At 34.7% G+C, this 12,500-nt stretch overlaps 1 protein-coding gene across 1 annotated transcript in view; it reads left to right on the top strand.

The window, feature by feature from the left end:
- The window catches only part of LOC106877990 (uncharacterized), a 180,595-nt gene that overhangs the window by 124,908 nt on the left and 43,187 nt on the right, over positions 1–12,500 (top strand). The window contains exon 3 of the mRNA XM_014927064.3: positions 2,754–2,819. Coding sequence (XP_014782550.1) covers positions 2,754–2,819 — 66 coding nt within the window. The remainder of the gene's footprint in view (positions 1–2,753; positions 2,820–12,500) is intronic.

Here is a 12,500-nt window from a genome sequence, read left to right on the forward strand (position 1 = left end):
ATGTATGAATGTAAGCATATTTATATGTATACAAGTATGCATGGAGGTACTTTTGACTTTCTCTGAGTCATATTTTTGTTTTTCGAAGGATTCAAACCGTTCACAAAGACTGTGACAAAGTTTTAGGGATACGCCAATGCCTGAGTTATTGTTGTTAAAGATACACACACGAGCTTATACAAATATCTGTGTAGATATATTCACGTTCATGTAAATGGTGTGCATATCTGAAGTACACAACTGTGCGTAATTACTTAATGTCATACGTTATATGGTTATATGTTATGTGTATAAAATATTCATTCACAGTAGCTCAAACGAAGAATCCTTGGAATATTTTATACATCTTCTCTGTACCATTAATCGATTGAAATCAGTAGATGCTGGTCTGTTTGCTTTTTATCTGTTTTGAAAATAAACACTAGTAGAAGACTTTTACGCTAATCTGTTGTTACATAACCCATTGCACTTCTAATAATTAATAAGTGCAATGGGAAATTATAGGGTTTAGAAAAGAGTTAAATACGTTCACCATGGTGTTTTCTTCACCGCACAAGTTTAGAAGGAACCTCAAATCTATTGGTCAGCTGACCTCTATTACAGCATATGCACGTTTTTCTCTGTTCTATAGAACAATATCAGGTGTATCGGTCTTGTTCAGGTTTGATGTTTTATTAAAATGTTTCACCAGTGTTCTTTATTTTTGAAGGCGTTAGGTACATTCTTATTTTTAAGCGTCTTTGATATCACCAGTAGAGGCGCAATGGCCCAGTGGTTAGGGCAGTGGACTAACGGTCATAGGATCGCGGTTTCGATTCCCAGACCGGGCGTTGTAAGTATCTATTGAGCGAAAACACCTAAAGCTCCACGAGGCTCCGGCAGGGGATGGTAACGAACCCTGCTGTACTCTTTCACCACAACTTTCTCTCACTCTTTCTTCCTGTTTCTGTTGTGCCTGTAATTCAAAGGGTCAGCCTTGTCACACTGTGTCACGCTGAATATCTCCGAGAACTTACTAGTGCGGCACAATTGACATTTTCTCTCAGATAATTGCGGTTAAGAGATAATCTTAGATTCATCAAATATTTAGTAGCTGTCTCCAGTTCTTGAACTATGAAGGTGTATGAGCTCTGCAAGATGTGATGTATTTATCACAAGTCCAGGGGCGGCTACACTTCTTATCACTGTTTTTCATCTCTTCTCGCTTGCTCGTATATAATAAGCTTTTGCCGATACGATGATTGTTTCTCTCACACGTTTCCGTATATGTAAGTCAACTAATCTAATCTATTCAAAACTAAGGGTGCTATAGATTATATACAGACGCACAATATCCATTGGGAAATTCTTCATCTACTCCAATAGAGAACTGTACTCCCAAGATGTTATTATTTTCAGTGATGTAGTCATTTTGACACAATGATATATCCAGGAAGACAGAGAAGGCTGCACCACCCCAACTGCTACCCATTTTTATCTGAGTAGACGGGATGAATGAGAAATGAAGTATTTTACTTCAAGACATAAAGCGTTGCTTAGTCCAAAAATTGACCCCATAGCTTTATGATCATGAGTCAAATATTCTAACTAGTAGGCCACGCCCGTTCACAAAGCTTTTTATGTGAAATATTCTATATGAAGATTTTACCGTCATACTTTTGGATTTTTCAAACTGATCTCTTTAATCTTGGAGACTAAATGGTTCTAAAAACTAATTAATTTATCTTAATCAATCACAGTTAGATTGCATATAATCACGTCTTAATTTTGGAATTATAATTTAATATTCACGTCTGACACCTTCGATGTATTACACAAGATTTTACGTTAGTGTATTGGTTACAACTGAAGAGGGATATAGCTATGTGATTAAGAACTTCGCTACATAATTATCGGGTCTTGGGTTCGATCTCTCTGCGCAGCACCTTAAGCAATAGTATCTTTTTACCATAGTTTCGGGTTGGTTAATGTTTTCTGAGTGAAACTTGACGAACGGGAACTATCCCAAAACACGTTCAATTCCACAGTGCGATATTTTAGGCAAGTGTATAATTTTCTATAGCCTTCCATTTATCTATATCCTGTGTGTAAAATCCATTAAATGGAAATTGAATGGAAGCCGATTTGGGTGGACTATAATTGTATTTTAATGGTCCATCTTTGTCACATAGAGTCACGTCGTCTACACCTGTGAATTACATTCAGGGTACGCGTGACTGTGGAATACCCAGCCACTTATGTTAATTGAAGGAGCTTCGTAGTTTATGCGATCAAACATGATCAAAAAATTTGCCCGTGATTTGTTTATTATAATTTGTACTTAAAGTTGTATTTCTTGTGAAGGCAGAAGGCTTGAAATTTTGGGGAAAGGGGCTAGTCAATTACATCAACACCAGTACTCTACTGGTATTATTTCATCGACCCCGTAAGGATGGAAGGAAAAATTGGCCTCGGTGGAATTTGAACTCAGAACGTAAAATATATTTTAAAAAATATTAATCCTTTCTACTATAGACACAAGACTTGAAATTTCGGGGGTGGGGGACAGTCGATTACATTGACTCTAGTACTCAACTCGTACTTATTTCATCGACACTATGAAGACAAAACACAAAGTCAGCCTCGGCAGAATTTAAACTCAGAAAGTAAAATTTGTATTTAAAATATTAATGAATAAATTTTGTGTACTAAAATTCAAATTTTGGTCTGTTTAAACATATTTCCTTATATTTTGTTTTTTTCATTTTTTACAGGCACAGTACCTGGGAACCAGAGGAAAATATTTTGGATCCTTTATTAATTAAATCTTTCGAAAAAAGGTGAGTAAATGTTGTTTCTCATGTATGTCTTGAGTGCTTCCTCGTGCACATGATTGCTTGTGACAGTTTTAATAGAATTACAAAGATATACATTTAAGGATCGAAAACTCAGTACGGCTCTTTGATTTTTTGCTCAGGTATAAGATCATAGGTATTTACACCCAATCTAACGAGTTAACGTCGACGACACAAAAATATCGATAGCAATCAAAACTGAAGCAGAAACCGCTTATACATTTTAAAATGAGCTACACCTTATCTGTCGGAAGTGAAGTGGGCAGATGAAAATAATATGAAATTTAAAGCATCGAAATTTCAGAATCATAAGTGTTAAGTGTATAGGCAGACTATGAATTATTTGACATCATAAAATAAAGCAATTTAAAGCTCTAATGCAATATGGGACTTAGAAATTGTTATAGTAAACGCTGAATCTTTCACTAGGCAATGTACGAAACTGACCTCTGATTGTAGGCATTTCCCAGGATGGATCTTGCATACACGTGTCACAAAAGAATCTTTGTTATGTGGATTTATGGAAAACCATAGTTTTGAGTACATTGGATAGCGATCCACCGAACATATCCGGTCTTTTAAAAAGAGAAAAAGAAGAGGCTTAAAGAGAATGTATAGTATTAAAATGAATTAATTTTAAAACCTCAGTTACTAGGAACGTCTTAACGTTTACATCTCTAATCTCTTGAACATTGCCGAGAGATAGAATGCTGTTTATATTCGTTTATACGTATCAGCTCAAAGGTTGTGGCCTTGCTGGTGCACTGCTAGCGCGAAAAAGTTGAACAGGCGGCTACGAAGAATCGAAATCCGTACCTCTCGGATACCGGCGGAGTACTCTGTACCATTAAGCTAAGTAGTCCATGATATGGAAGAATTTTGAAGGTCATGTCCCACATTTTGGCGCTAAGAGAAACTTAAATGTACCAACTGGCAAATATTACCGGCTTCCACATACACCCCTTTTCTATCAAGAACGAGGACATGTTATTGTAACACTCAGATATTTAGAGGTCCTCAAGTGCCCAGCTGCCTAGTTAAAGAAATCAGAAATATTTAGGGAATGTTGGACAAACTCCCAACTAGAATATCAAGAGAAACTTGAACTGTGCTCCAGCATGGTCTTAGTCCAGTGACCGAAACCAGTAAACGAATAACAAAATAACAGGAATACCACAAACATATGTGCATGAATATATATTTTTCAATAACAGTTTGACTCAGCTTAAATCAACTTAAAGTTTCGTGGGTGCGTAGTGCAAACCCATTTCATTAGATATCGGAATGTATATATATATATATAGATTATATATATATATATATATATATATATATATATATATATATATACTCAAGTGAGTGGACAAATGGCTGAGGATAAGCATAATTTTATGCTTTGAAATTTTAAGTAACACGGAATTTGAATCAAACTATATTGATTCATATATATATATATATATATATATATATATATATATATATATATATATATATATATATATATATATATATATAAATATATATATATATATATATAAATATATATATATATATATATATATATATAAATATATATATATATATATATATATATATATATATATATATATATATATATATATATATATAGGCAAATCGAAAATTAAAAGTAGCAGAACAAAAATATTCAAAAGATGTACACATGAAATATATTAGGTTGACGCTCAGTATAAGATGGGAAAAAGAGTTGATGTAGAAACGTTTTGACCATGACTCTTCATCAGAAAGAAGAGAGAAAGGCCCGAAGAAAAAAGAATTCCAAGAAAAGCACGTATATATATATATATATATATATATATATAGAAGGAGTGTTCCAACGAAGTTGCGTATTGTCCTTGCCTTCAAAAGGCGGAGTAGATGAACAGGGACAACTGACGAAGGGATATACTCTTTATGTTGCATGTCTCGTTTCTCTGTTTGTTTGTTTTTTTTTTTCATTGCTCGAAAAAAGTTCGTTTTCTGTTTTCGTTTTTCGTTTCTCATTGTGTTTAAGGTTTTTTTTTTTTGATGTCCTGTACCTATATATGCAAGTATGTATACATATAGATGTAGGTATGTACATATATGTATGGATATATGCATATATCTATATATTTATGTTATATATATATATATATATATATATATATATATATATATATATATATATATATATACATATATATATATATATATAGATAGATAGATAGATAGATAGATAGGTATGTATGTATGTATGTATGTATGTATGTATGTATGTATGTTTATGAATACGTACGCACACGTACATGCATACGTAGATGCTTTTGTACACGTTGACAAGAGGAAGGGAAAAAGAACATCATCCAATTTTCGGTGAAGAAACTTCCTGGTGTAATCTGTTAATCAGTTTAAGACACATATTTAACATCAGCTGCCATAGTTATTGTGTTTCCAGAATACGATGTAAAAGACATAACTATTTTATAGTTAAGCAGCCATATTCTAAACATTTTCATCCATTTAATAAACTGTTACAACCTATATATGAGTGTTTATGCATACATCATACATTCTTTATCGTCATTTATCGATTACATAAAAACATTAAAGCTATTTTTACTCTAGACAATTACAATATTAAACATTTCAATTTTCATATTTCATATTAGTTATTAATGATAACAGTAATCTTATGTAACCAATCAAAATTATAATTACAAAAAGTATAATTACTATATTCAAACATTATAGTTATTATTAAACATAAAATTTACAAATTTAAATGTTCAAAGGGTATATAAAATCGTGTTTATCTAGGAAATTATGTGCATTCTTGATTGTATAGCATGGCTAGATATGCCGGAAGGCAAGCATAAGTGAATCAACGAGAATAAAGTAAATTTGATTTATTTCGCTCTATTTTTAAACCATGGCTGACATATTTACTGTTTGAACTGTATATCGTGAGTAACTGGATGTCCGTCGCGTTCTCAAGAACTGAATTACTTCCTGGAAATTACGTTCTTTGTTATTCATGACCTAACATGAATGCCAGGCTACAGCTAGTTGTAGGTACAGATCTCTTTCCCTTCAACTGTCTCAGCCATAATATTCTTGTAGATTAATGATTGGAAGACCGAGAGAATGTCTATGAAGGATTACGACTACATAAGTACCACAAAGAACTAGCGAAAGCGTAGTACACGCATCTAGGTCAAGCACCCGTGTGAGAGTCTGTTATGCATGCAACTGTCTTTCACACACTATTCAGCAGACATTTTATCTATATCGTTGCACAATTTGAAAGGGGATTTCCTAAAGTAAGGGAGTTAAACCCTGCTCTACAGATTTTGAATATTATGTAATAAATGGAGGTGGTGAGCTGGCGGAATCGTCAGCACGCCGGGCAAAATTTTTAGCGGCATTTCGTCCGTCTTTACATTCTGAGTTCAAATTCCGTTGAGGTCAATTTTGCTTTTCATCCTTTAGGGGTCGATAAAATAAATACCAGTTGAGCACGGAGGTCGATGTGATCGACTAGTCCCCTACACCAAATGTGCCAAAATTTGAACCCTACCATGTTCTTTTCCACTCTAAGGCTAGTCGATTAGATCGATGCCAGTACGCAACTGGTACTTAATTTATCGACCCCGAAAGGATGAAAGGCAAAGTCGACCTCGGCGGAATTTGAACTCAGAACTTAAAGACAGACGAAATACCGCTAAGCATTTCGCCCGGCGTGCTAACGTTTTTGCCAGTTGGCCATCTTTGAACCCTACTATATTATGTAACCATTGACGGGAAGCTTTCCAAATTTGACACTAGGGCCTTATCCATTCACTTAAAGGTTCACAAGTTAGAGACTGCTGGTTCACAGTGCACAACACAGAGGAAACTGCAATTTTCCACCGTAGGCTTTTACCTTCTTTTATTTTCAACAGTGGAGGCGCAATGGCCTAGTGGTTAGCGGACTCGCGGTAATAGGATCGCGGTTTCGATTCCCAGACCGGGCGTTGTGAGTGTTTATTGAGTGAAAACACACTAAAGCTCCACGAGGCTCCGACAGGGGATGGTGGCGAACCCTGCTGTACTCTTTCACCACAACTTTCTCTCACTCTTACTTCCTGTTTCTGTTGTGCCTGTAATTCAAAGGGCCAGCCTTGTCAAACTGTGTCACGCTGAATATCCCCGAGAACTACGTTAAGGGTACACGTGTCTGTGGAGTGCTCAGCCACTTGCACGTTAATTTCACGAGCAGGCTGTTCCGTAGATCGGGTCAACTGGAACCCTCGAGGTCGTAAGCGATGGAGTGTCAACAACAACATTTTCAACAGTTTTATTATCAAACATGAATGAACGGGAAGTGGACCTTAAATTATCACCCAATCTCAATCATTCTTGTGAATCATTCCATGTTCTCACAGTTTCTATATCTACATAGGGTTTTTTTTCCCGATGATGTAGTAAGCATCTGTTCTTTTCGTTTTCTTCAAGAATTTTGAATTTGAAAAGAATTTAAGAATTTCAAAACAATGTCACGGGTTTCCTAATATTTTGATAATGTTCACCGCAATATTTGGTCACAAGAAAAGATAGACTATCATAATCAGTGACAACGCCTACTTGTTTAATGTAATTTTTAATAGATTAATTACATTTTTTGTAAGAAAAGTTTGGTCGATAAAAAGTCTATTTTTTAATGATCTTGAAGTAATCCATTCGGCATACTATGCAGAGTAGCCAAGAATTCGGTGAAATTCCTTATTATTTTGATCTATATGAAATCTCAAACTTGGTATGATTAAAGGTGGGGCTGCTAGTTCTTCGGAAATAATGGAATTCCTTAATCCGTTACGCAAACGTCTTACAAAATGCGCCAAAGTGTGTTAGGATTCAGTTCGTATTGTTTGACAATCTTCTCTATTTTGTCTATGAATTGGTAACATGATTATATTGATTAAACTGTTCCAAATTAATCAATCTACAATCAATTCGAAAGATACATATATCGCTAGCTTCTTATCTGTCCTTGTAAATGATGGCGATGAAAACGTAACTGTCGTCTGTTACGTGGCTTTCATCATAACACTCAATACTGCAAGTACAATGGATATAACATATTAAATCATTCGTCGTTGCCCACCTTCGGACATATACACATCCATACACATATGCATATATATATATATATATATATATATAGAGAGAGAGAGAGAGAGAGAGAGAGAGAAAGAGAGAGAGAGAGAGAGAGAGAGACTGACAGACAGACAGACAGAGACAAAGAGACAGAATTGATACGTACATACATTCGTACATATGTATGCAAATGTGAATATCGCTTTCAAAGAGAAAACGGCTAAATATTAACAATGAACATCTGTTTCGAAACTTGCAGCTTCTATATCCAGATTACAAATATACTCTTACACCACTAATAATTGTACGCTTGGTTTTGTGAGTAATGCATAACCAACAGTCTGGATAAGATTGACTTTTCAGAAAAATAAATCTTACACATTAGCAAATAGACTAGGACATTAGAAATACGCACACATTACACACATTACAACTAACTCATACACACACATTACAACTAACTCATACACACGCATTACAACTAACTCATACACACACAATACAACTAACTCATACACACACACATTACAACTAACTCATACATTAAAAATACAATCTGTAAGTGGAACAGTTAAATTATGCAAGACTTTTCTCAAGTTTAAAATGTGACATTGTTCTTCTTATCCACATTTTAACGATGGAGCTTTGTACCTTTGTTAGAAACCAACACCTTCCTCTGAGGAAGAATTAGATTAATTACAAACAGAAGAGAACCATACATACATACATACATTCAGACATACATACATACATACATACATACATACATACATACATACATACATACGTACATACATACACATGCAACTATATGCATGAAAATGCATACATAAAACAAAACATACAATTCTGTACGTATACATATATACAAAAATATCCTGTTGAAGCTGTTAAAAGAAGCCTTGGATCTAGGTTAGAAACTGGTTCTTTCTCTATTGGCAAGAAATCTTGAAGTAAAACTGAATAATGATATACATACGTACATATATGTACATAGTTTTAGTTTTATATACGTGTATTTCAAGCTAAAACTACGACCATCAGTCACATGTGAGGATAACTTGATAGCTCCTTATAGGTTCCCATATAATCGTGAGCATACCCAGTCAATCTCTCGGCCCTCCTCTATGTAGCCGAGAGAAAAAGATCGTAGGAAGAAAGTGGCTACAAGTCCACTAAGATCGTACGCTATTTGTCATCGGAGAAGGTTGAGCTGCAAAATTTATCCTGGACAGGATTTCAACTCAGCGCACAGTGACCGAGACAATCACACTCACTCACATGTACACTCACACATATACACGCATTTGCGTATATATATATATATATATATATATATATATATATATATATATATATACAGCTTCCTAGGGCTAAATAGCAGCAGTATGATTCTTTTATTGGGACTGTCACATTAAGTTGACAGTATACAACTGATATATATATATATATATATATATATATATATATATATATATATATATATATATATATATATATAATAAATGAGTATATGCATATATACGTACATGTATGTACATACCTACATCTACCTGTATATATATAGATGCATATCTGGGTACAGGACGTTGCAAACAAAACGTAGACAAAATGATAAACAGAGTACAGAAAACAAACAGGCCACATAGAGAACAGTTCCTTCATCAGCTGCCACCATTCTAACACTGGCGTTTCGAAATATATATATATATATATATATATATATATATATATATAATCCATATTCAATTAAAAGAAAAGAAAATGGAGATTGGAAAGTTAATAATTATTTATTGATAAATTGATAATCTATCAATTTATTAATAAATAATTATTATATATATTCATGATTGGGTATATATCTTAATATATCTGCATCACTTTCAGTTTTTCGCACTCTTTCTTTCTCTTTCACACACACACACACACACACACACACACACACACACATGTACACATACATACTTGTCACTGTATCATTGTATCAACCAGATTGTCGGATGCTGTTATACACCGCTGGTCACAATGCGCTTCTTGTAGCTTTGACGTCACTCCAACTGGGTACGCGGACAGGCCAACATTCCTCGCTGAATGTGATGTCATTCCGTCGTCGCATGGTTACTTGTATAAACTGAACGAATTGGAGCAACGCACCGCCTGTCTGGGAATCGAAACCACGGACTTTTGCGATCGTGAGAGCCACGTCCTAACCACTACTCACGTACCTTCTCACTCGCATCCACCCACATATAGACAAACACACATGCACGCATATCCATATATATATATATATATATATATATATATATATATATATATATATATATATATATATATATGTATGTATGTATGTATGTATGTATGTATGTGTGTACACACACACATAGATACATAGATAGATAGATAGATAGAGAGAGAGAGAGAGAGAAAAGCAGGGAATGACTGTTAATGTGTATGTGTTCCACTGACGATGCTAATCGAGGAATCAACACGTGGTAGATATTACTTTTTCCTACGTTTACATATTGCATATGTGTGTACGATTATTTGTTTCTGTGTGTGTGTGTGCTTGCGCGTGCGCGCCCGTGCTGAATTGCGTGCGTGTGCCGATGTTTTACTGTGTATACATACATGTAACTGGCGTCCCGTTGCGGACCTCTCAATTCCCTCTACATGCCTAATTTGAATACATTCATTCACGCTGTTTGTCGTCGTATGTTCTCAGAGTTAACTATCGCTGTTGTGAATGACACATAACCAATAATATGATTGCATCTATGCATTACAGTGTTATAATACATGTGTCAATGTGGATGATCTTAGTACGAACAAACAGTAAGATTACATCTGTTTGTAATGTATCTAAAGACAGCATTTTTTTGTCTAATTAGGACCAAAATATATATTTCTATGAACATTTGAAGTCAGCTCTGTAAGATGTCTTCTGAGTATTTGTGAGTATTTCTCCTGCTGTTAACGTGCGTGGCTTTGTGTGTAGAGCATTCGGCTCACGATTTTAATGTGAGCTCAATTCCTGGTCTGGGTGATGTTTTGCTTTCTTGAGTGATGCATTTCATTTCACGTAGTACCTCCTGTCTACTCAGCTAGCTCTCTCTCTGTCTCTTTCTGTATATATATATATATATATATATATATATATATATATATATATATATATATATATATATATATATACAGAGAGAGAGAGAGCGAGAGAGAGTAATGACTTGTTATAGGAGTTAATTTGTTCCTGGAGACAGCTCGTAATGCGAAAACTCGTAAAGCAGAGCAATAATTTCCCATAGTAGCAATGTTATTAATCGTGATACGTTTTCAGAAAAATATTTTATCTATGATTGCTTACGAACCACAGGGTCCATGAGTAAAAAAAAAAAATAATAAAACGGTTGCGAAGCACTGGTGGGGAGGTTTATGTCTGCTCGTTGTTACATAAGTAGCAAGAATCAATTAGCGAAACCATGATGCATGTTACCAAGGAATACTCGTTCGTGAGTTACAATTAGTTGTACCTTTAACGATACCGAGAAAGCCGTATGACAAAACAGAAGTTCTCTCATTGGTATATATATATATATATATATATATATATATATATATATATATATATATATATCCAAAAGTAGAATGTGATAAAGTCATGAAGAATCGATACATGGCTATTTTCTCAAGACAGAGTTTAAATAATGATTACGATTGTAATCGAGAATATTCAAAACAAAAGTCAAATTTAAGAGCGGTTTTACAAGTTTTCTTTTTCTTGCTTTTTTTTCCTCAAAGATAATCAAAATGGAGAATAATAAATAAAGCAATAATTCTCTTTTAGAACGGTGAAACTCGAAGCAGAGAAAGCTATAAATAATAGCGTCTAAATATATAGTTAAAAAAGAAAAAGGCTTTCCAGTAAAAATGGTTGGCACTCCGTCGGTTACGACGACGAGGGTTTCAGTTGATCCGATCAACGGTACAGCCTGCTCGTGAAATTAACGTGCAAGTGGTTGAGCACTCCACAGACACGTGTACCCTTAACGTAGTCCTCGGGGAGATTCAGCATGACACAGAGTGAGGAAGAAAGTGTGAGATAAAGTTTTGGTGAAAGAAACAGGAAGAAAGTGTGAGATAAAGTTTTGGTGAAAGAATACAGCAGGGTTCGCCACCATCCCCTGCCGGAGCCACGTGGAGCTTTTTAGGTGTTTTCGCTCAATAAACACTCACAACGCCCGGTCTGGGAATCGAAACCGCGATCCTACGACTGCGAGTCCGCTGCCCTAACCACTGGGCCATTGCGCCTCCATCCAGTAAAAATAAGGCCATGCTATTTCCACATTAGCTTCTTTCTTTACACAATTTATTGAAATCAAGCAGTGAAATGTGGCTATTTTCGGACAACAAAAATATTGTGATTATTATTGGACATTCATTCGGGATTGAACAGGATATAGATAAATAAATAGTAATTCAAGCTTAAGTATTCAACCATAAAATCCGTATTTCTTTATAGTCTTCGATATT

This window comes from Octopus bimaculoides, chromosome 9, assembly GCF_046866305.1.
Source record: "Octopus bimaculoides isolate indiv1 chromosome 9, ASM4686630v1, whole genome shotgun sequence".
Taxonomy (NCBI): Eukaryota; Metazoa; Mollusca; class Cephalopoda; order Octopoda; family Octopodidae; genus Octopus; species Octopus bimaculoides.